General features: G+C 39.0%; 2 protein-coding genes across 2 annotated transcripts in view; one reads left to right on the forward strand and one right to left on the reverse strand.

Moving 5' to 3' along the window:
* Window positions 1-686: 686 nt before the first annotated feature.
* On the reverse strand, window positions 687-4,272 carry LOC134428642 (cytochrome c oxidase assembly protein COX11, mitochondrial). The gene is made up of 4 exons (XM_063175492.1): window positions 4,036-4,272; window positions 3,814-3,969; window positions 2,621-2,746; window positions 687-2,161 (listed from the first exon to the last, which is right to left on the reverse strand). The coding sequence occupies exons 1-4, from the start codon at window positions 4,270-4,272 to the stop codon at window positions 1,979-1,981; spliced, it is 702 nt and encodes a 233-aa protein (XP_063031562.1). The 3' UTR covers window positions 687-1,978.
* A 198-nt stretch (window positions 4,273-4,470) lies between these two features.
* Window positions 4,471-22,987, forward strand: part of STXBP4 (syntaxin binding protein 4) — a 64,842-nt gene continuing 46,325 nt past the window's right edge. Inside the window, exons 1-12 of the mRNA XM_063175863.1 lie at window positions 4,471-4,517; window positions 5,991-6,041; window positions 12,066-12,139; window positions 12,339-12,434; window positions 13,420-13,489; window positions 14,303-14,377; window positions 16,360-16,445; window positions 17,043-17,172; window positions 17,737-17,869; window positions 19,912-20,018; window positions 20,395-20,578; window positions 21,541-21,619. Of these exons, the coding sequence (XP_063031933.1) occupies window positions 6,004-6,041; window positions 12,066-12,139; window positions 12,339-12,434; window positions 13,420-13,489; window positions 14,303-14,377; window positions 16,360-16,445; window positions 17,043-17,172; window positions 17,737-17,869; window positions 19,912-20,018; window positions 20,395-20,578; window positions 21,541-21,619 (1,072 nt within the window). The 5' untranslated portion in view covers window positions 4,471-4,517; window positions 5,991-6,003. The remainder of the gene's footprint in view (window positions 4,518-5,990; window positions 6,042-12,065; window positions 12,140-12,338; window positions 12,435-13,419; window positions 13,490-14,302; window positions 14,378-16,359; window positions 16,446-17,042; window positions 17,173-17,736; window positions 17,870-19,911; window positions 20,019-20,394; window positions 20,579-21,540; window positions 21,620-22,987) is intronic.

The following is a 22,987-nucleotide window of genomic DNA, read 5'->3' on the forward strand; positions in this document are numbered from 1 at the left end:
ACAGCTTGCAGGGATTGGTCAAGAAAACAAAACATACCAGAATCCAATTACCAAATTCCTTCAGGTAAATAATCTTCCAGCAAGATTATTTCACAAAACAACAGGAGCAACAAATGAGACAAGAATTGTTTTGATCATTCTCTTCTCTGCTTCTCCCAGAGAATGCGAATCCCACAAATGGTCTCAGAGATGGAAGGGAACTGGCTAATGACCAAGGTTAGAGCTGGTGTTACAGAGGGAATGTGCTCAGTATCTGTGCAAATTTAGGCTTTCAAACTCAGGCATTCCACATTTTTATGGAACTGCCACTTGCCAGGGGCATACTCCTTTTCTTCTAAAGAAAGTGGCCAGAATAAAGCAATGGGTGGAGAACTGCCATAATCAGTTCAGCTTTCAGAAGGACAATGGACTAAAGAAAACTGAGGTAAGAAGTTGGGTTTTTTTCCCCCCTAGCCTGGATTCAGAGATTTGTCTTGATGTTACTTTTTTTTTCCCTGAAGCATACTGGATTTATAAAGCTTGCTGCTATCTTCATATACATATATTTCACTTGTGTGGGCTTCATATGTTCTGCTGAATAAAATGCATTAGAGAGATGAAAGAATGAAAAGTTTTCATTAATAAACAGTGAAGCCCTGTATGTCATCCAGAATCTGTTTAACCAACACAAGTAATTGGTACAATAATGGATTTTAAAGATAGCATTCATTTATTTTCATAAAAGCAGTTTTTGAGTTACTGTATGCGAATATAATTGAGACTTAAGTAACTGGACATTGCCTTTTCAGAGTCCATGCTAACCAACATCACCCTTACTTTAGTAGATCTTCTCTGCTGGAAGGTGTAGAAAGACATGGCCCAGCAGAAGAGATACTGGCTGATAATAATTTCTGTCTGAAAATGAGCAGGCTACTTGAACTTGCTCCTGGTTTGCAAGGCAGTGATGAAGTGTTATTGCACCTACTGCACAGATAATGCCCCAAAGTGACATAAACACCACTGATGTGTTCTGGTGGTACAAGAGTCCCCCTGGAGAGCTGCTGCACTGCTGGGCAGGCTCAGGCCAACTCCGCCTCTGAATGGGCAGATCTTGGTTTTTGAGGAGACACCTATGGTGTTCATCCAGCTGCAATCCAGAGCAGTTATACCCTGCCCTACCCTCAAAGCATGTCAGACACAAGCCAAGCTTGTCTCTTGTGGAGGTGCCCAGTGTAGAGCCCTCTGCAGAGGCAAAGTGCACTCAACAGCACCACACATACTTCAAATGAGTGGGACACAACACAGAAATAAGATGGTGTTTCCAGATGGAAGCCATCCCAGAGGTCTGATGTGCTTACACTTAAATTACTGTTCTCATGATAACAGCTTTAGAGCAGTCTGCTCTTACCAAGTGAACTACTGATGCAGTAATAACATGAGAGGGTGCATCACCTTCTGAACCATCTTCTCCTCCTGTGCCAGGCAGGCTCACACAGAAATAGCAGTCTAGCTTTGTTTAGTTATGAGATTACCTCAATTTATTATCTGCGTTTACCTTCTTCTAAAGTAACTAAAATAACATGCAAGTTATTTTCCAGAGCCAGCAATGGGATTTTAGATAGTTACCAACTGATTTTTTTTCTTCTGTATTTAAAAGAAGATCTTAATTTACACATTGATTTAAGAATTTGCCTTGTGGTATTCAGATAACATCTTACAAAAAGATGGCCTGAGAAAAACCCTCTCTGCTTCAGGAACAGTGTGTTCCCTTCTGCTGTCTGATGAAGAAATACTATCCCTAAGTAATAGGGATACATTAAGTTGGTTTCCAAAAATATATATATATATACATATACTTTCATAACAGCATGTGCCCATGGAGGTTTAATAGTATAATTTCATACTGCACAGTACTCCTGCAGTTTTTTCTTCCAAGGAAAAACGGCATCAAAACTGGCACTCAGATGTAGCAGAAGTCAGATTTTGTAGAGAAGGCCTGTTACTGATAGCCAGGAAGTGGCAACTTCTGTCCTTCCTTTGCTTCAAAGAAGGTGTAAGAGAGAGTGATCAAATCAACTTTAGCCATTTTAGGGTCCTCTGCAAACTCTGGGTCAATGTAGAAAAAGACAGGCATGTCCACTTCCTCCTGAGGATTTAGCCTCTGTTCTTCAAAACAAAAACACTGCAGGTGAGAGGGAAAAAAAACCACAATTAGACAAAAGCGATGATAAATTTTATCTCTGTCAACATGAAAGATACCTTAATGGTTTAAAATAAACTCTCATTTCCTTTACACCCCTAAAATCCTGGGAAGGATCAATAGTAATTTTGTTACTGTGATGATATATTACCTTTTAATTAAGTGTGTAAAGGCATCAAGGGGCCAGCTGACATCATTCTGCCTGCCCTCAGAGTGGTACTACATAACAGAGATTTTGGAGCCACTCTGATGGGATGAGCAGCTTGATGTAAGGGCAGTAAAGCTAAGAATGAATTGAGGCACTTTACCATTTGAAAAAACAATGTATTTTCTTAAAATGTTGGCATACGAAAAGTGTTGTCCAGGGTTAAAATGCAATTTATGGGTAACTGTTTTCTTTTGCGTAAAGGAAAATGCAATCTTTGCTTTGTTCATACTTACTTGTATTTTATTGAAATACTGTCCTGCTTCAAAGGGGACAACGTTGTAGGTGGAAATTCCAATTATTGGTTTGTCAGTAGGATTTTTTGCTTTATAAAATGCCAGTGCAGTCTCTCCTGGTACCACCTGTGTAACATAATTGTACAGTGATTTTATTTTTTTTTTTAATTCACTGCAGCCCTCCACCCCTCAAACCAAGTTCTTTAGACTTTATCTAGAATTAATTTTCTCTATTGTTGTTTCAAATTGGTTATTTCACAAATAGTTTTGATTACAGGCAATTCACCCATATTCAAAATTAAAAGCTTTACTGTTCTATGTATTTTTAATCTTACCCATTTTGCCTGAGACTTCTGTTATCCTCAGCAGTTCAACAGCACAGAGAGCATTTTTAATATGCAGATTTAGATATGGTGTGCATTTAATTTCTGAGCTTATTCTTTCAATACTGGACTCAAACTATTAAGAAGCATAACTCCTTATTTTGAGAACTAATTTGAAACAGAAGAGTCAATTTGTGATTTTTTTAAATATTAAAAAAAAGTACCTATAAGGATAGGGCAATAGGAGAAATGGTACAGATTTAAATACACTGTTATACTGTATATACTGTTATACTGTATATTTTTAAGTATATATACACATTTTTATGGTGTATGTACAACGTGCATGTAGTGTATATACCATGAAGTGTATATATAAATATAGCTTCAATAACTTTTGATCGTTTAATGGGGTGGCAGAGGGCCAGCTACACACAATGTCCTTTAAGAAGGACATTGCCGCGCTGGAGCATATCCAGCAAAGGGTAACAAATCTGATGAAAGTTCTAGAGAACATGTCTGGGGTTGTTCGGTCTCAAGAAGAGGAGTCTCAAGTGGAACATCAGTCTCTGCAACTACTGACAGGAGCGTGTAGGTCGGCCCTTCTGCCGTGCCTGCACTGAGAGCACCAGAGGAAACGGCCTTGGCAAGACAGGGAGATTCCCATTAGATATCAGAAACATTTTCCACTGCTGGTGTGGCCAGGCTTTGGGAAGGGCTGCCCAGGGAGGCGGCGGAGTCCTCATGGCGCTGGGCCTGGTGTGGGTGCTGTGGTTTAATGGTTACAGTGCCGCCTGCACGGTCGGACCGAGTGATGGGAAAGGTCGGACCGTGACCGGGGCTCTGCACGGGGGGAAGGCGGTGACTCACGTAGATCTCGCTCTGCTGCGGTTTGAAGTTCCACTGGATGCTGGCGTGCGTGTCGGCGTTGAACGTGACCCTGATGCGCCGGTCCCGCACGGGCTCCATGCGCTCGATCCGCTCCGGGTCGCCCCCCGTGCCCGCCGTCCCGCCGAGCCCCGTGGCCTGTCAGGGAAGGGCAGTGAGGGCCCCGCGCCCGCGGAACCGGCGCCGGCCGCGAGCCCCCCGTACCTGGCAATAGAGGCGGTAGAGCGGCACGGCGGCGTACGACAGCCCCACCATGCCCACGGCCGCCGCCGCGATGTAGCCCACGGTCGCGCGGTTCCGGCGCCGCCACTCCTCCTCCTGCTGCCGGGTGAAGGGGTTGGAGCCCCGCACGCCGCGGGTCCCGCAGAGCCCGGGCCGGGGCAAGGCCCCGAGCCGCAGCCCGCGGGCACAGCGCGCCCAGCCCCGCCCGCACAGCGCCATGGCCGCAGCGCGGGGGCTCTCGGGACGGGCGGCCGGGAACGGGGCGGGACAGAGGCGGGAACAGGGCGGGAGAGAAGGAGGGAAAGTAGAGACGGGGGCGGGCCGAGTCGAGTCGAGTCGCCATCGCATCATTACCCTGTGTGCCCACTCAGAGCGCGCTGACCGAGGGGGTCCCGGCGGAGCCGCCCGTGGCTGCCCCCGCCTCGCTCGCCAGCGGGACGGCTCGGGCGCAGGTTGTGTACGAGGTAACTGGAGCAGCCCACAGGCCGGCGGGGTTCCGCGGCTCCGGTTACCCGCGCCGAGTGGGCTGTGCTGGACGGGAGTGGCACCGAAGGGCCGGCCAGGAGCGGGGTCACCGGGAGCGCGGTGGTCCCGCAGGTACACCGCACCGGAGGTACCTGGTACCGGAGGCGTGCCCCGGGTCCCGCAGATTCCCGCTCGTCTCTCAGGTTACTCCGCGCTGGCCGCCCCAGGACGGGCGCTGGGTGCGGAGCTGCTCCGGGTGGTCCGTCCGGGGCCTGCAGTTTCTCCCCTGTTGTAGACGCTTGACACCGGTTGTTTGTTTGTTTCTTTTTCCCCCGGTGCTTTATTTCTCGTTAGTTTCATTTGTTCATTTCATTAACAAATTCAGGCAGAGGCACTGACACGCTGCAGAGGTAGCGAGCGCTGTAGCGGTAACCTGAGGACGGGCAAAGTCGGACAAGTTCACAAACAATAGTTTTTCACACGGCTGGTGTCATGCACTGTAATAAAATTTGCTGTAGCAATACTTGAATTTACTGCTTTAGAGCTGTGTCTCTCTTCTGTGGTGGTTCCAGTAAGGTGAATCACACAAGGACTCCTGGAACTTTTTCGTTTTCCACATTGAATAAGAGAATGGTAAAGGCTCGCTGTAGCCATTCTGTGTTATTTCCCCTGTCTTTAGATTTTTTTTTGGTTTTTGTTGGTTTTTGGTTTTTTTTGGTTCTTTAGTGAGCAAAACCTGAAAGCATTTACTGCAGGAGCATTTGTGGCATTCCAACGCGGATTTAACATCTTTTTCACACAATAAGTACAGACACGCAGGAATTGGAGGGGTTTTGTGGAGGCTGACACTGCACCTGGGGATTCTGCTGTGTGACATTGGTGCCAGGAGCTGTGTGTTGGGAGAGTTCCTTGCCCCACTTGCTTTGGAAATAATTCCTGTTCTGCATTGTGGCATGTGAGGGTTCAGCCCTGCACCTCACAAGGTCAGGAAGATTTCCTGCTGCTGATACAAACATATATTTTTTGCATTAATGCTTTTTTGGCATTTTTTGAAATGACTGTAGTTCAGTACATCCATGGTTGTATTTCCTGTCAACCTGTCGTATGTACTAATAAAAACACAATGTCAATTTCTGGAGCTTTTGCTACATTAGTGGTGCGTAAGCCCATTTTGTGTGTTTAAGCCCATTTTGTGTGTTTTGGCCTGTTCTACGTACTTTATGTGAGAAGTTCAGAGACACTAAATACCAGAGTGTAAATTAAAAAAACATGAGAAAACAAGACACACAAAACAACACTCCCTTTCCAAGTAACTTTACATGGGGAAAAAAAGGGATTGTCTTTGCCTTCAGCAGTTATGTTGTATCGTCCTAGAATTGTAATCTGGTTTTTTTCCTATTTTAGAAGATTTTGATCCTGTAGGAGCCTGTTCATATGTCAGAGCTCTTAATTTTGAACTTTTATTTTAATAGTGCTTCTAAGAAGATGTCCAGTGCAGATACCCTCACAAATACAGAGAAGGAGTAAGTACTTTTTTTCCCTAGATGCAGAAATACAATTAATGGATTGTAATATTAAAATTTTTGCAGTTTCATTGGTAGGATCTTGTCTTGATGAAGACTTAACATAACTTTGATATTGAAGCAGTCTGCAGTAACATCGTAGGAAAGCTGACACCAACACCAGTGAATTTACACTTTAAGGAAGGAATTGTCCCTTAAGCTTTTCATTATTTTAATTGGCACTTGGTTAGGACTTGTTTTGTAGAGATAAAACCCTGCATAGAGATTTCTTAATTTAATGCTTCTGAACTATGAAAGCATACTTGTATATAGTAGGTCACTTGTTTGTACATCTGGGGTACCTGCAGTAGCATAAGACTGGAGGTTTTGTATTACAGTGCATTACTTTTTCAGAATATTCTGTTTCTATACCTTTAATATTTTATATGTAGTACTTAGGAACCATTATATTTTTTACCAATGTCACAGGATATAAAAAAATGATGTTCATTCTATAAAACGTAATCTTATCCACTTAGAAGTTGGATCAGATTTTAAATGTCAAATATGGATTCAGTCATGACTGAAAAGTGTAACTCCAGACCCTTTCCAAACTGCCAAATAACCACACCAATGCTCTCATCAAAACCAGAATTAAAACCAGGCACAGGCAGCTCTTGCTGGACTTACCATGTGTGTTGTACTTGTGCAATAGAATCCAGCAAAGAGTATTCAGAAGAATAAAAAAAAAAAACTTAACATAGATTTAGAATTATGCCACCTCATAAATAACTTGATTGGTTAGAAAAGAAAGACCACAAAACATTCAAAAAGCTGACCTGCTTTTTACTGGGACCTGAAGAAGCCCAGTTTAATAAAAATAGGTTTAATAAAAGGTTGAATAGGTTTAATAAAAATAACTTTTTGCTTTTTAACAAGGAAATTGGAGAGCCTTGAGCCATGCATTAATTGGGGGATTTCTATGGCAGAAAATGTGATGCTGGTTGATCTGAGTGATGTATTTTGACAAATGCTCCTGATATTGATACCACAAATTGAATTCCACTGGTGTTAAATACAGAGGTCGTTTTGTTGGAGAAAATCTATTGGTACTTTATCTTCTGTAACCTTGCCTGGAGCAAATCTAATTGATATGAGGCTTAAAATATCAATGGCTTTTCTGTAATGCTGATAACAGCAGCAGAGTGAGCTGACTGAGGAAATGCTCCAAAGGGGCAAATTCTCATCTCTGAATGGATGTGGTCACTGTGCCAGAGGGGCTTTTCAGTATTTGGGAACTGGGAAGGCTGCTTTATGTTCCCATTTCCATCTCTGATCTGCTCCTTAATCTGTGGTGGGTCACTCTGCTCCTTCTGTGCGTGCACTGACCGCTCTCTGTGAACGCTGTTCAGCAAGTTGGCTCTCAGCAAAGGGATCCTTTCCCCAGAAGGATTATCTGCTAATGAAACCACAGTCACTGCAGCTTTAAAAAAAAAAAAAAAAAAAAAAAGGTGCCTGAGATAAGCTTTTGCATTCCTGGCATAGCCAGCCCTCCTGCTGCACCTCCAGGCCTGACAGATGCTGTCTGATCACAGGGCTGCTCCTGGCTAGAGAGGATTCACCTTTCTACTTAAAGCCCTGGGTGAGCACAGGGCAGTAGGCTTGCATTTCAAGCTGCAGTCTTGTTAGGGTCTTTTGAGAGAGGGGGAGTAGTAGGGGTACTTCTGTGGTAAGCCTGGAAGGAAACATTCATTAACCAAACTGGTGGCAATGATCAGAATTTCTGAAAATGTGCATTTCTCTGCAAGACCAAGTCTCCTATCACAGGATCTGACCTCGGGGAACAAGGGTGATACATTTGACTTCTTAAACTACATTATTCACAGCGTAATGACATAAATTTGGCAGTTTTATTTCCTTTCACAGAAAAGTACATGTCAGCTTGTATTTCCAGAGAAAATAAATAACCCAAGTTCTGTGTTGACTTTTGACTGCTGTATCTTGAAAGTCTAAAAATCAAGTTAGATCATGGCACAAGCCAGTACCGTGATTGAGAATGAAAAGTAATAGCATAATGGCATTTGTTTCATTAATACTCCCAGTCTGCTTTGTTGGCTTTCCCTTTTGTGTGGCTGTGCATAATGCAGTCTGCTAGGAAGATCACTTTAGAAAGGTCATGAGTTACTGCTTTTGACCTTGTTTGCAGGGTGTATGTAAATAAATTTTAGAAGACCAGGAGGAAATAAGTTGCTTTGAATCATCGCGTTTGCCTTTGGCTGCTGGATCTAGATTGCTTCATCACAGTGTAGTAAATTTTGTCCTTTGCATTTATCAATCTTTAAAGTTGCTCTAAATGGCCGTTTCAAAGGGAGAAAAAGTCAGCATTACCTCTCTAGGTGAATTAGCACATGTGACGCAGAGGCTTTCAGAGAAGATTAAGTAGGCAGAACGCTCAGCTGGAGCTCTGTGTTTGGGTTTTTCAGTTGTTAGCAGAAATCATCCTGCTCATAACCTTTATCCGGCTGAGCTGGAAACCTCCAGTGCGGTTTGGTTGCGTTGTCCTTGTTTTTCCTGCTGTGCTGAAGGATGTCCCTGCTTTCTCCAGGAGCTGAAGATGAACCAGAGCGTTTTGATGGTCTCTCTCTCTTGTACTGGTATGCTGAGCCATTCAGTTCTGAGGGCATTGCTGTGGTCTGTAATTGGGCAAAGTACAGGAAAGATCATTTAAAAGCTGATAATTTTCAGCTTCTTTTCATCAACAGCCAGAGTTTATAATTTAGATTTTTGTGTGTCAAGTGATATGTGTTTTGTGAGTGAAGTGTATTATTCTCCCATTGATAAACATAGGTAAATGTTTTGTTTGTGCACATAAATGACTAATAATTTCTCAGGAATGGAGATCAGATGAATATCTGGAGCTGTGTGTTCTGTTAAGTACTAAAAGAAATAAAACCCAAAGTTGTTCAACTTCTTTGTGTATGCTGCTAAAAAGTAATAGAAGCAGGTTCATTTTAATTGCCTTTACTGGAGCATCTAGACAAAATGTTGCACACTTAGTCTGTTAGCATTCCAGGACTTCAGCTGGAATGTTGAGTTTAGTATCTTTTAGTGTAAGAAGGTTATAGTGTAAATTGTGGTGAGTTTTACTTGTTTATTTCATCTCTTGCCTCACATCTTCTCGATGTGCTAAAAGCTTCCTTACAGGTGCTTTTGCCTGACCTCAAAAAATGAGTATTGACAATTGATTATTTAATTTGCATATTTCTCTGCAAAAAAACAATGAATTATTTTTTGTTACTACTGCCAACTGGTTTAAAAGCATATTTCCTTACTTATACTGTTGAGCATGTTTCTAAAGCTCTGGAAGAAATATGCTGACATTTCACAAATGCTGAAATTGATGACATAAAATAAATGTTGGATGGGTGCTGAATACAAGTAATTTTACAGTGAAATTGTTAAAGCTCTGTTTATTTTATTAGAATTATGACAAGTAGCTTGACTTGAAGATCTGTGTTATATGGGGAAAAAAACCCTAACACTGAAAGCCGACTAGATGTGATATGCTAAACAAATTTGGGGCATGTGAAAATCTTTGGTTTTGCCTTTATGTGATAAAGTAATTTTAAACTGCATGTATTGGAGAGATTGAGTTTTTAGAGCATAAACAGACCTGAGTATCTTGTAAAAGTTGTCTGTCCAAAGTGTCAGTTATTTCTCATTGTAGGTGGCAGCATCACAATTCCAGTGTTTCAGAGGTATCTTACTCCTCTCCACTGACTAATAATAACAATTAGTTGTGTGTTCTTTGTGTCTTTGTGAAAATCCGTTTTAGTTCCATTAGCATCTCTCTTTGGAAAGTATTGCCAGTTACTTCTGAAAATGTAGATTCTTTCCTATTGATTGTCCTATTCTTAGATTTGATCTTATTTCATTATTATTTTATATGGTAGTATATAAAGACGTTCTACAATTTCTGGCAAACTCTAAACTTCAGACTTAAAGTCTGAGATTTGATCTTTTCAGACTTTGCAAAAGTAAAACCTCTGTGTTGGTTTGTGCGAGGTTGAAGTAACTTCTGGTCTTGCTTTTTAATTTTTACCAAAAAAATTGCTGTATGACAACTGCTGAGAGGGAATGGTAAAGCAAAACCAATAGCAGTAGCAGCAAAAGGCAAGAGAGAAAACATTGAATAATTGCCTATTTTAAAGATCAGTATACCTTGTTTAAGATTTCAGAGCAGGACAAAGCATGACTGGGATGCTCTCCTTCAGCCTCAAAACCAATTTGTGGAATAATTTCAGTGACAGTCCTGGGTAGTAATGCAAAATACTCTGTTCTTGTTGTGGAGTAGGAGCTTGTCCAAAGAGTATTCTTAAATATTGAGCTTGGGGATTTGTTCTTCCTTTCAGGCTGTGATTAAGTAAAAGCAGTTTGGTTCACTTTTAGCCTTACAGAGGGCACCTTGTGCTCTGACATGTCATGGCATGCTCATGTGCAGTCCTGTCAAACACACACCACATCCACTGGGTTTTGTTATTTCTTCTTAGCCCGTGAAACAAATACTTCAAGAAATACTGCAGTGAAAATGATACAGTGCTTGAAGCGTAGGTTTACTTTTTGTTTCTAAAGGTTATTAGAATTATTAGGTATCTTCTTGTGGCCAGCCTTTCTAAAGCAAAGGCTAATTTTGCAAATACTTGGAAATACAAAATTTTGGGAAATTGTTGCTTTTCAGAGCTAGTGCTTATCATTTGATTAAAAAAATCTCATCTCATCCAGTTTTCTTCTCCAAACCCAAAAGAGCTGCAGATGTTCTTTAGAAGCTGGATCTCTTGGCTAGTGCTAGAATTTAAAAGCATTTGAACCTTCTAGAATTCTCTCCCTTCTGGCACAGCACCTTTTAATGATGTACTCTGGCTTTTGCAGATGTACCCAGTTTCAGGCACAGAGTTCAGGCTGTGTGCTGGATTAGGTTGTGTGGAAGGATTTGGGTCACTGTGTCCTCCACTTTGATCTTCTTTCCCACCCTGCTAATGAATTCTTGTTTTTACATTTCACTAGGACCTTCTAGAAAATACAGCTCTATCTAATGGAGAACAATATGTAGGTCAAAGCAGAAAAACCTCAGTGGTGGTTCTGCTATTTTCTAGAAGAGATCTGCTGAGTCTTCTTCAAAAATATTGCAGTGAAAGGACAGAGGAGATATAATACAACTAACTTTTTTTTTTTTACCCATAATTCATCTAAATGAAAATAAAACCTGGTAAAGGGTAATCTGCATTTATTTCCATTCTTAATACTCTGCATTCTCAGGGCAGTGTGCTGGTCATGAGTCTGATGAAATTGTAAATTTAAGTTTCAAAACTCTTAATTTTACTTTGTATTCTTTTTTAAGTCTGTTGCATGATCAACTGCCTTCAAAATATTTCTTTGCCTTTAGATAATTCCAAGTGCCATGGAATTGATGTTTCCCCTTGGAGTGGGAAGGTACACAGAGGATCAGGCAAAAGAGTTTGGAAAGAAACCTTTTTTACAATAGAGACAGAAATCAATGTTGAGTGAAGAAATTAGTAGATTTGGGAAAACATTATGTCCATAAATATAAAAAAATATATTTTAGATATATCTGGAAATAATTTTATGCATTGGCTTAGCTATGCTTTTGTTCAAATATTCATTACCTAATGAAAACTGATTTTACGGTATGTTTTTCTTGCCTAAATGAAGATGGACCAGCTTGTGGAATTTTGTTTCTATTTAATCACAATGCCTTTATTGCACAAAGTGGGATTCACAGTTCAGCCTGAAGTGCTCTGGGGGAAAAGGAAGTAAATTCTGTATATTTATTGTACCTTTTCATCACAACAGAGTGATTTTTGGCTGGGGAGGTGGTGGCTCAGAGATATCAAACTATTTGAAGTTGTCAGTGGAGAAAGTTGGTTTGAGTTTGTATTTGAGTTGAAAACACAGTCACTGTAATTTCTTCTCTGTTAACACAGCTCTACCTACGTTTCTGTAATTTGATTTTATTTTGTTCCCTAGGACCATTATGGGCCCTCATGGAATAAATCGAGCTGTTCACCGCATCTCTTTCTCTGATTGCCAGAATGGATTAGGTAACTAAGATTGCACATTCTGTTACTCTTGAGTAAATCAGACATGAAAACACCTTTGTCAGCTCATACCTGGCATCAGGAAAGTTTATTTGCCTTTCATGGATTTGACTGCAAATGCATTTAGCACAGTAGAAGAACCAATTCTAACCACAGGTGGAATAACCAATTTTTCCCTTTTGTCTTTTTGTTTGTTGTTCAGGAGTTAAAATTATTGGAGGTTATCGGGCACAAACAGCAGAAGATTATGGGATTTTCATAAAGAGAATTCTACCTGGGGGGGTGGCTGCTACAGATAGTAAGTAATTTTAACTTTTTTGGCTACAAACACACTGTGTATAAAAAGCGGTCAGAAGAAGTCTTTATTTTACTTTGTGGGTAAGGATATTTAAAATAATACGGTTTGGTCAGGATCTATGAGGTGTTAGCTTACTTAAAGATAGATAAATGAAACTTGGAACCTTTATGGGAAAAGATTTTAATACACTCAGGTCTTAAAAATGTGTTCAAATCTAGATATGGCTGGTGAAGGCCACCAGCAGTCTTTCTGGCAATTGGCTGCTCTGTTGAGTGAGTGTTGTGATGCTGAATCACTTTTAATGTATAAAGTATAAGAGTGAGGTTTCCTGTATAAACCTAGTATTTTTAATTAGTTCTGATAATTTTTATTACTATTTTTTAATGTTGGTGTGCTGGTAGTTAAGGTCTGTATGGAGAGAAGAAATTACTCTCAGTAGAGTGCAATAACTAAGCTACAGAGTTCCATCCTAGGTCTCTGTACGGGGTTTTTTTTGAGATTCCAGCTTGTCTTGTGCAAAATGATCATTTGAAATAATCTGCATCCACTTCCTAAACTTGAGATTTTCAGGAGGCTAAAGGTAGAATTGGTTCTAAAAATTCCTTTAGCTGACTTTATTGATGTCTGAAACATTAATATATCTGCACATGGTAATTTACAGTAATGTTAAGAGCAAGAGTCAAATAAAATTAGTTCCACAATTGTAAAATATAAATTCTAGTCTCAAAAGTACTTATGCTGTGTGTAAGTAGTACACATAGCTAAATGACAGTTATTTTTGGTGGCTATTCTGTTGTTAGTAAGATTTTGATTTATAGGTTCCAGTCTTATCTCAATTATCTGCCTTACTTAGGATCAGGTGCCAAGGGTCATAAAGTTGTTTAATGCATTAAGTCACATAAAATTGAAAGGAAAGGCCTGGGTTAATACAAAATGTTCACCATTTCCTTGTTGATTGATCCATCACTGTTGGTTTCATTTAAAGGCCGTTTGCTCACTGGGGACCTCATTCTGGATGTCAATGGAGAAAACCTGGTTGGAGTAACAAATGAAAGGTATCTTCATACTGATTTCTGAATGTTTATTAGAGCTTGGAATGTTACACATGGATTATTTTGGACACTATCAGTGACTGATTGAAAGAGCACAGCTCCCCTGAGATCCTTGGAGTTCTACTCACAAGTAATTTATCCTGTAGATCTAATGCAGCAAAACTGCTGTAGAAAAGTGAAGGACTTTATGTGCTTCTGTAGCAGCAGAATCAGCTGGTTTGTAATGACACAGATGACAGCATGTGTGTGAAAACAGCAGTAGAAGCTGTTAACACAACTATCTGCTGTTCAGTACTGATGCATGTGAATGGTGGCAGCAATCCTGTAATGGCACAATGAAAGGGGAGAGAAGGAGCTGTAGGTGGTTTCTGTGGCTGGATCTGCAGAGATCAGTGCAGCTTTCAGTGTTGGAGATGGAGATTGAAAATGCAAAGGAATTGCGTTTTCTTTTGTGTTGCTGGGGGATATTCTGAGCCAGGCACACCTGAGCAGTTGCTTTTGTTGGGGTGGGCTGTTAATCCTGAAGGAGGCTCAGGAAGGCAGCAGGATGGCCCAAGGAGGGGTGGGGACAGAAGGGAAGGGAAAGAGAGGTCAGTCCCAGCTTATTGCTGTCAGCAGATGCACCACAGCCTGTCTTTTGCTCTGTTCCTTGGTGCTCACTTTAAGTTTTGCTGCTGCCAAGCTCTTTTCTCTGTATCTGACCATGCAAATTATTAACTACCTTAGCAATTTGTCCATTTTCCTGCTCTTCTAGCACTGCTCAGTTCTTGCCAGCTCCCTGGTATATTTATTTGGCCTTTTTCTGCCCCCTTCTAGGGCTGTTGACATCTTGAGAACAGCCTCAGCCTCTAATCACATGTCTCTGCTCGTTGCTAGAGATGAAGAAGCAAAGTAAGAGAAAAATTGTTTTAACCTCAAAACTAATAAAAGTCCAGTGCTGTTTCTCAGGGTGGGTGGGTGAGCTTGCATGAATTTTTGTTTCAGATTAGTTTTAATTGCAGAATTCCACCACATGTCACATTTTACTGCATGGTGTTTGATACCAGTTCATTCTGAGATTACTTGCATCAATCACTTCAAGTAGCAAGCTCAGGCCAACTTCAGTTTACAGAGGAGGATTGTAATCCAGCTAATGCCATTAAGAATTGTCTGCTGTGATAGTTTTTGAAATACTCCTCACATTTTAAAATAATGAAAAATGAGGACTCTGTTAGAGCTACCAAAGAACTGTAAGATTTAAACTTGTCTTGCCTTCTGACAAAAGGCAGATTCAGTTGTTTTTTCCCCTCAGAAGTTTGCTTTTCAATTTCTAATGAGCTTTGAATAGTTTGGGTAAGTAGGTTAAACTATTCACTGCAGCAGGTAGTGTAAAGCACTTTTCATTTTAAGGACATTTTAAGTACATATTCATTTTAAAGACATTTATGTTAAATATTGCTCTAACCTGACTGATGAAAGTTTAGCATATAAACCAGTGTTGGTAGAGAATCATCAGCAATGTGACAAACCAGGTCTGTGTCCCCTTTTGACTTAAATCTAGGGAGAAAACAGCTGTTATGTAATTGTTTTTGATAATCATTGCAAGAGTATCTGCTGTTATTTGCCTTTCCTGGGATGTTCCACTTCCAGAGTAATCCCCCCATAAAGGATTTTTCTCTAAATTCCTTTAGCCTTTTGTCCAAGTTAAGCTTCCTCTTTCTGTTCCTTGAATTCAACATCTAAATCACTCTGTAGCCTCTGATCTCTCCTTTTTTCAGACTGCCTAGATAGATGCGAGGTCCACTCTTAATCTGCTTTGATCTAAAGCATACTGGCCTAGTTCCTGTAAACTCCTGGAGTAATTAAAATCCATCAGTCCTTTAACCACTCTGGGGGGGAAGTACAGTGGCCTGGGCAGAATTTGTCACTCCATGCAGTCCCTCACCAGCCACCTTATGATTTTACATTCTGTGCTTGAAGATTATTTGATTTACATTCAGCTGTGTTTATGTGTGTACCCTGGGGCCAGCATTAGCACAATAAATGTTATTTTTTAAAAAATAATGCACCCAGCATTTTTGAACAACCTTCAGAAGTCAAACTAGAATTACCTGGGAATTACTCTCCTTGCAATTAGTTAATTTCTTTTCTCTCTGGCTAATTCTGTATATTAATTTGGTGATGTTTCTGGCTTACATCACTCTAGATAATTTTTATCTTTTAAATCAGGTAGCACTGAGCTAATCAGAGCTCAGATTAGAAACTTTTTTTCTTAAATTAGGCTGGCTTCAATATCAGATAAATCAGGTATTTTTGTATTTTCTTCAATGCCTGTCATGCAAGATGTACATCTTTGCCTGTCTGTTACAATGTGAATGGTGTCTGCAAGGAATTTCTGCTTTTAGTAGTTAATAAATATTTCTTCTGTCCTCTTGTTTTTAAGGAGCCTTGATATTTGTCAGTCTTTTCTGGGTTCTTGTTCAGTGTAATTGAACTAAAAGCATTCTTTAAAAACAAGAATATGCTATAGGTGTATAATCTGATTCCCTCTAATATAAAGAAATTGTTCTGGAGCTTGGTAGTACCACTGTCTTATTATCTGTAGTTGATTGTATTGCAAGTTTTTAAAGTTTTGTAATTCAGGGTAAAGAGAGGTAAAAATAAAGCTTTTGTACCAATAGTCCATTTTGTCCATAATCTGGTTTTTTCCCATCTTTATCATGCATTACATGATTTTTTTTTTTTTTTTGCCTTTTCTGGCCATTTGACAGAGCTTTCCTCTTTCAGTGGAGGTTGAGCTTCCTTCTCTGAGGAGGAGCAGCTGTTCAGTACAAGCAGTGCAGGTTTCACAGGATCCATTCAAACTGACAAAGAAAATCTTTTTCTTGGCACAGGAAAGAATTTCATGACCTAATGGATAAGTATGGCTCTCACAGTGACACAACATCTGCAAGAACTTCTCCAACACATCATTTAGCTGGTGAGAGATCACTTCCCAGCCTGGAACAATCCTGGGGGGCAAAAATCACCCTTGGGTGGAGTAGAAACTTGTACTTAAACTTGCTTATTTTAGTGGAGGTGTATTGGAGGAAGTGGCTGTAAGTCCAACAAAACACCCATGTACCTTGAGGAACTTGTGTGTCAGTTTCCTTAGCTCTTTATTTAAATATACTGGTATCTACTTTCAATTTTAATTAATTATTTATATGAAAAGGTTTTTTTGTATTTGTACCCGAAATGTGCCACAAAATGCTAATAGAAATTTGATCCAGAGCACTATAAATTCTAATCTTTCTGGAAATGCTGCCTAATTGAGATGCCTTTATATAGCATGAGGGATTAGTTTGTTTTGTATTTTACACCCAATTTGAAAGAAATAATCACTTGTTATGTTTTAAAAAATTATTCCTGGAACTCTGGGTGGCTCTCAGTTCTTTACTGTGCAGGCATTTTTTTTGTTGTCTTTTTTCTTATATGAAAATAATCCTACTGAACTTTCTTACATGAGTTGAAATTTTGTGGTTTTTCCCAAATGCGGTTTTTATTCATTTATTTATTTTTATTTCTTTTATTGAAGCAAAATCTAGAGACAGCCTTTCTTCTGGGTCGTCCTCAAGGTCACAGAGTCCTCAGTTGCAGTTGAAGGATAACATCACCAGCAGCAGCAGAAATAATTCTGTCCCACCACCATCTCCAAAGCTTCCAAAGTAATCTCCAAAACTGACTGAGCCTCTCTTGGGGGAGCTGCAGGAAATGCTGTTATTTGGCTGGTCAGGAAAATTTGGGTTGAGCACTAAGTGTTAAAGTTTGGTTTTATTTTTTAACTTCTAGTCCTGAAGCTCATAATACCATGGACATTGCAGACTAATAAGTTTCTTTTCTATGTATTTATTGTTCATGTGGCAGAAGAAGATTAATCAGGTTAATTTTTTTGTGTCTCCTAATGAATTAATGTTCCTGATTTATATGTACCCAGATACTCCCATAAGTCTTGGGATATAGTATATATTTCTACTCTATATAGTAGACAGGAGTTTTTAGCCTTGTAAAATAAAGTATAAATTCTTTTTGTAATTGTCAGAAGTGCCTGAGGTGGCTGATTTTGTTGTAAATAGTGTAATATTTGAACGCTGAGATTAAATGTATAATATTTCTATTTGCTACTGTAATACATATTTGCAAAACCTGTAAGATAGAATAAGCTACTGCTCCAGTCTTTATTATCTAGTTCTCTGAAGTAATTCTGTTTTTCTTTCTCTTTGTGTCTCTAGCGACAGTGCATTTCAGATTATCTCTGTTTGCAAAGGAACAAGCCTAGGTTTGAATATTGTGGGAGGAATTAACAGAAATGAAGGGCCTTTGGTTTATATTCAAGAAATTATCCCTGGTGGTGATTGCCATAAGGTAAAGACCTTTTTTCCCTTCCTTCCCCTTCAAACACCTGTGTTTTTTTGCCTTCATTGCTTTGGTATGCTACGTCTGCAGTTATACTTTAAATACAAAATGTGTTTGTGTTCCTCCTTGCCCTCTCTTTTAACAGAATTATCTCACTGCAGTGTGACAGATTTGCATGGTAATGAAAATTTATTTGTAAGTTCATTTGAGGTAAATGAGGATCTTATTCCTCAGTTTATGTATGAGAAGGTACAAAACCAACTTCTATAAGAGATTGCATGATGCAAAGTAATGCAGGAAGGATGGGACAGAGCTACAGATTGCACCTCTTTATTTTCTTGGACACTGAAAAAACCATATTTCCCTGAGACTTAATTTAGATGGATCCTTGCAGTTGGAAATCATTGTGTAGGCAAATTAGAAAAAAAATATTCTGAAAGTGCAGACTAATAAAATGTATGAATTGGTGTTGGTTATTGTTTTAATTTGTGACAAATGCAGTATGTAAATCCAGGGGGATTTGTCAGTGTAAAAAGTAAATAAATAATGTAATATCCTGGTTCAGGTACTCAGAACTGTTTATCCAAGTGTCTCCTCTGGCATCCTGAGTAATTATGGTTATTTGGAAGTGCAGATAACCAGCCCTTGCCTCTGGCCCAGCAAGAGAGGATGAGCTCAGTTCATGAGCAGTGGGGTTTGGTTTGTCCCCAAGCAGTTCATAACTATTTGTTACTGAATTTCTGTAGACTGAGTTTAATCCTAAAATGCAAGCTGGAAGATACAAATACAATATTTCTCAAAGACCTCTTTCACTAGGTAAATGGTAATCATTTATCTTTTATTTTCTCCTATTTTGTTGTGTTTTCTAAAACATTTTTCTCACCGTGAACATATAATTTAAAGCCTATCACACATAATAAATAGACTGAGGCTAAGACATCAATTTCCATTAGGCTCTAATATTAGCAATAATAGAGGTAATTTCCCAGTACTGGTTATCCTGTTTGGGAAGGTGAAACAGGAAGCATATTTTAAATGTCTGCCACGTGAGGGCACCGTTGGATATCTTAGAACATGCTAGATGAGAGCAAAATGAAAGATCTACAGCTTTATTCTTTAACCAAAACACTAAGTGACAAAAAAAAGGTAGTAAATTACTGACATAGGTGTGAAACAAAACAGCAAAAATTATGGTATGTGGGTGTTAAGCAGGTAAAATTATACTGGTTTTAAGAAGGTATTTTATTTATTTCCTATGTATCATCTTCTGTACGCTTTTTTTTCACATAGAGTAATTTTGTGTTTGATTTCTTAGAAGCTGAAGAGCAGAGACATGTTCTGTGTTACATGATGTGTATTACATTAGACAAATGTCAGAACTCTGTAACCATAGGTGAATTACATGAATTTCCAGTTGAATTGTTGAGGGCTCTCTGTAAAAAAAGAGTCTCTGGCTCAGAAATGTGAAATGTTCTTGTGCTGGTAGAGAGTTTGCAATTAATTCAACAGAAGCACAATGCTGACAATATTATTTCTGTCATGGTTTTGACTGGTGAGAGTACTAATAGATCAGTCTGGTTTTCTCATTAACATGGCTGGTGAGTGTCTGAAGAGTTCCATGTATTGCCATGAACATTTGATTTTGAAATACAAATTAATCCAGCTCAGAGCTGAATTAATTAGTAAAGAAGCTTCCTAAAGTCAGATGGGTCAGTGCTGGAAAAATCTCTTGTTTGTTTCCATGTTTTTTTGTTTTTTGTTTTTTTACAGAAATGTTTAGCTGGGTCCAAAGTTCTTCTTTATACAGTTTCTGAGGTCTGTTTTCTCTGATGAGTTTTTATAATGACTGCTTTAATGGTAAGGGATGATTGTTTAATCTGTTTATTACTGGAGGATTGTCAAGCACAGGCAGAATGCAGAGCTGTTCTTGATATTTTTTGTCCTAATAGAACCAGGGGAATTTGTCCAAGTGTTGTGACTATACAGTTCTTTCTGTAGTGTTAGCAATTAATGTCAAGTTTGTGGGTTTGGTTTTATATTTGTTATTTTAGGATGGACGATTGAAACCTGGGGATCAGCTTGTGTCCATCAACAAAGAGTCCATGATTGGAGTCTCCTATGAAGAGGCAAAAAGTATAATCAACAGAACAAAGATGAGGTATCTGTTACTGTCAAACAGCCAACCATCCAAAATGGTTCAATAGATCATATTTATGGGCAGATTAATGTGAAATGGGGTTTTGTGTGCTTAGAAGAAATGAGGAATACTATTTTTTTTAAATACTCAGTTGTAATATTATTTCATAGAAAAGATTCAAGTGCACCTTTTAGACCTGCAAAATTATGATACTTTAATCTTTAAAAAAAAATCACAGTATTTGCCTTTGTAATGATGGGTAGCAAAACATCCTTTTAGAAAAATAATTAAATAAACCCACACACGGTGTTTGGAAATGTGTATTTTTTGCAGAAGTATAACCTTATGAATAATATAAGTATACAGTATGTTGAAAGTTTTTAAATTTTCATTCTAGGTTTGAAAATTTTTGGGAGATAGCTTTTATTAGGCAGAAAAACATACAGAGTTTTCCACAGAATCTGCAGCATCCTTTCAGCCTCTTAACATCTTCTGTAGCACATGGAGACCAACGGGCTGCAACTCTTGGTCCTCTTCCCTCTCCTACTGGGAGGCTGCTTTCACCATTCCCTCCAGATGCTGTGAGTGTGCTTCTTAATCCTCCTACAACAAACTGAGCAAATGCTTGTTTTTCTCCTAAGCGTAATTGAGTTTCTATTTTATTAAGAAAATGACTGTCTGTTTTCCTGCTCAATATTGTCTTTGGACTATCAACACTTTTGGAAAAACCATGTTGTATAACAGGAGAGTAAACCACACTGATGAGAGGAATTAGTTGACTTGGGGTAAGAAAACAAATTAAATAAGCATTAATTGTGTTCTTAGATACTAAGTTCTCCTTCACTGTTTCTCTGAGGTTTTGGAATTAGATACAAATAGTTATGTATTTCAGAGACAAAACACTCCCTGCTTACTACAAATGTGTGAGTACAGTACAATTTCACACTTGCTCTGTGACAATGAGATTTTTGCTTAAAAAAAGTCCTAGAAGTATGGGGGTTTCCCCCATTCTTTTGGCTAAGCTGCAGTTGTTTTAATTCATACAGCTCACCATTAGTGTGAAGAAGTAATGTTGACCATGAGAACAAAGATTTTAAAACTAACATTTCAATATTTGATAGCAGGTTTTCAGTTTGTCATATTTTTAAAGATAAATAAAGTATTGCCTTAGAAGAAGGAAGAATAAAATGTTCTCAAATATGAAATCAAAACAGGTGAATTTCTAATCTTACATTTGTACTTAAAATGCTTGCCCATTTTTCTTTCCTATTAGGGATATAAACTGGGTTGCCTAGAGAGACTGTGCTGTCTTAATCTGTGAAGGTTTTCAAAACCCGGGATTTTGATGAGGCCCCAATCTGATTTTTTCCAATGCTGTTCCATACCACCACTACCCTCTCCATGCCTTTCTTTTTCTCCTGGTGTTGTTTTGATCTCCCCAGCCCTTTTTTCTTCCCCCAGTCTTCCTTCCTGTCCCTTTTTTCATGAACCTGTGTTTCTGCTTTAGAAATGGTATTTCATGACTTTTCGTTTCCTCTCCTAGATGGAAACTGGAGTCAAGATGGGAGAGCAATCTCCAATTACTGCTCTAGACAGCAATCCTGCTGATGTGTCTGCCACGGGTAAGTGCTGATTTCATTCCCTGCCACCCTTTTCCTTGCTCATTCAATAACAGTCAAACAGAACGTAGTGCATAGTGAGACTCAGTAGTCTTTAAAAAAAAAGGGAATATTGCTCTGGTTTTATACTCCTAAATAAAGCACTGTGATCAATGGATTTTTAGTAGCTTCTGTCAAATATAACTTACATTGTCTCTAACAAACAGCTGAAACCAAACAAAAATGAGTGATCACAACATTTGCTATACAGCAGTCATGATAATAGACTCAGTAGAAACCTGATAATGAAGACTCACATATAGATCAAGATTAGGTTGCCATAGAAACTGTGCTTTCTTGATTTGATGAAATTCTGGGCATGTATGCTGCTTGCATGGCTTTTTTTGCTTAAATCAGGGCAGCATATTGAAAGGGTAGAATTAACATGCAGCTCTCTTAACAGCTTTTCCATTAGTAACAAATACAATATATCATGTATATTTGTGTTTTAGAGTCATGACATTGTAACAAGGACAAGAGTTACTTTGATCACATCTTGAAATATTTTGAAAACAACATTTAAGGAAAAACAGGGTTTGTGAAACATGGTCGGAACCCAATCTGAGCTGAACAATTGTAATTCCTGTGGGAAACAAGTATGTTGTGTTTAGAAACAGTGTGACACAATAATGGGAGTCCCCATTGGCACACTGATAGAACTGGCTCTGTTCTGTATTTCTCTGTGCAGACCCGAATATTCTTTTTCTTCAGGCAGTAGCAATTAAGCTTAAGCTGAACTTCTCAATCTCATGTCTAACATACTGAGGAGAGGAAGAACAAATGCACAGAATCTGATTCATTCCAGATATCTCTCCACTGATAGTATTTAAATTGTACCTGCATTTATTATACCCCGTATTAGATATTCAAATTTAAAATGAAGCAGTTCCCATGTTGCAAATCTGACCAGTTGGTTCCCTGCCATGAAGGGTGAGCTGAGCAAATGTAGGTTGTTGAAACTGGCAAAGTTTTAGTATTGAATACACCTGGAGATTGATGATCACACAGTTTTTACATATTGGCCATGACAAACACTGAATCAAAGGAACAAGACAAAAGTCTTTTTTTTTTAATATATTCAGTATATAAGACTCTTGGTTAATATAATTCAGTACACAGGAGCTTATTTTTTTGAAGATACCAGGAGGGGCACAGTCTCTGAACACATCTGAAGAATGTAGGGAGGGAGTAGAGCAGAAAGCACAAATACTTGCAGCTCTAGTCATGTTTCATTTTCTTCTTATCTAACAGCACATCTTTAAAAAAACCTGCCACTTCTTTCATGCTGCCCTTTTTCAAGGATAAACTTTCAAAGATAACCTTGAAAAATTA

This window comes from Melospiza melodia, chromosome 24 (assembly GCF_035770615.1).
Source record: "Melospiza melodia melodia isolate bMelMel2 chromosome 24, bMelMel2.pri, whole genome shotgun sequence".
Taxonomy (NCBI): Eukaryota; Metazoa; Chordata; class Aves; order Passeriformes; family Passerellidae; genus Melospiza; species Melospiza melodia.

Bases quoted from the DNA above. Each gene is read 5' to 3' on its own strand.
- LOC134428642 (XM_063175492.1), bottom strand. From the start codon at position 4,272: ATGGCGCTGTGCGGGCGGGGCTGGGCGCGCTGTGCCCGCGGGCTGCGG. The intron at 2,747-3,813 runs GTGAGTCACCGC...TATGTTACACAG, and splicing joins CGCAGCAGAGCGAGATCTAC to GTGGTACCAGGAGAGACTGC. The intron at 2,162-2,620 runs GTAAGTATGAAC...TCTCACCTGCAG, and splicing joins AGTATTTCAATAAAATACAA to TGTTTTTGTTTTGAAGAACA.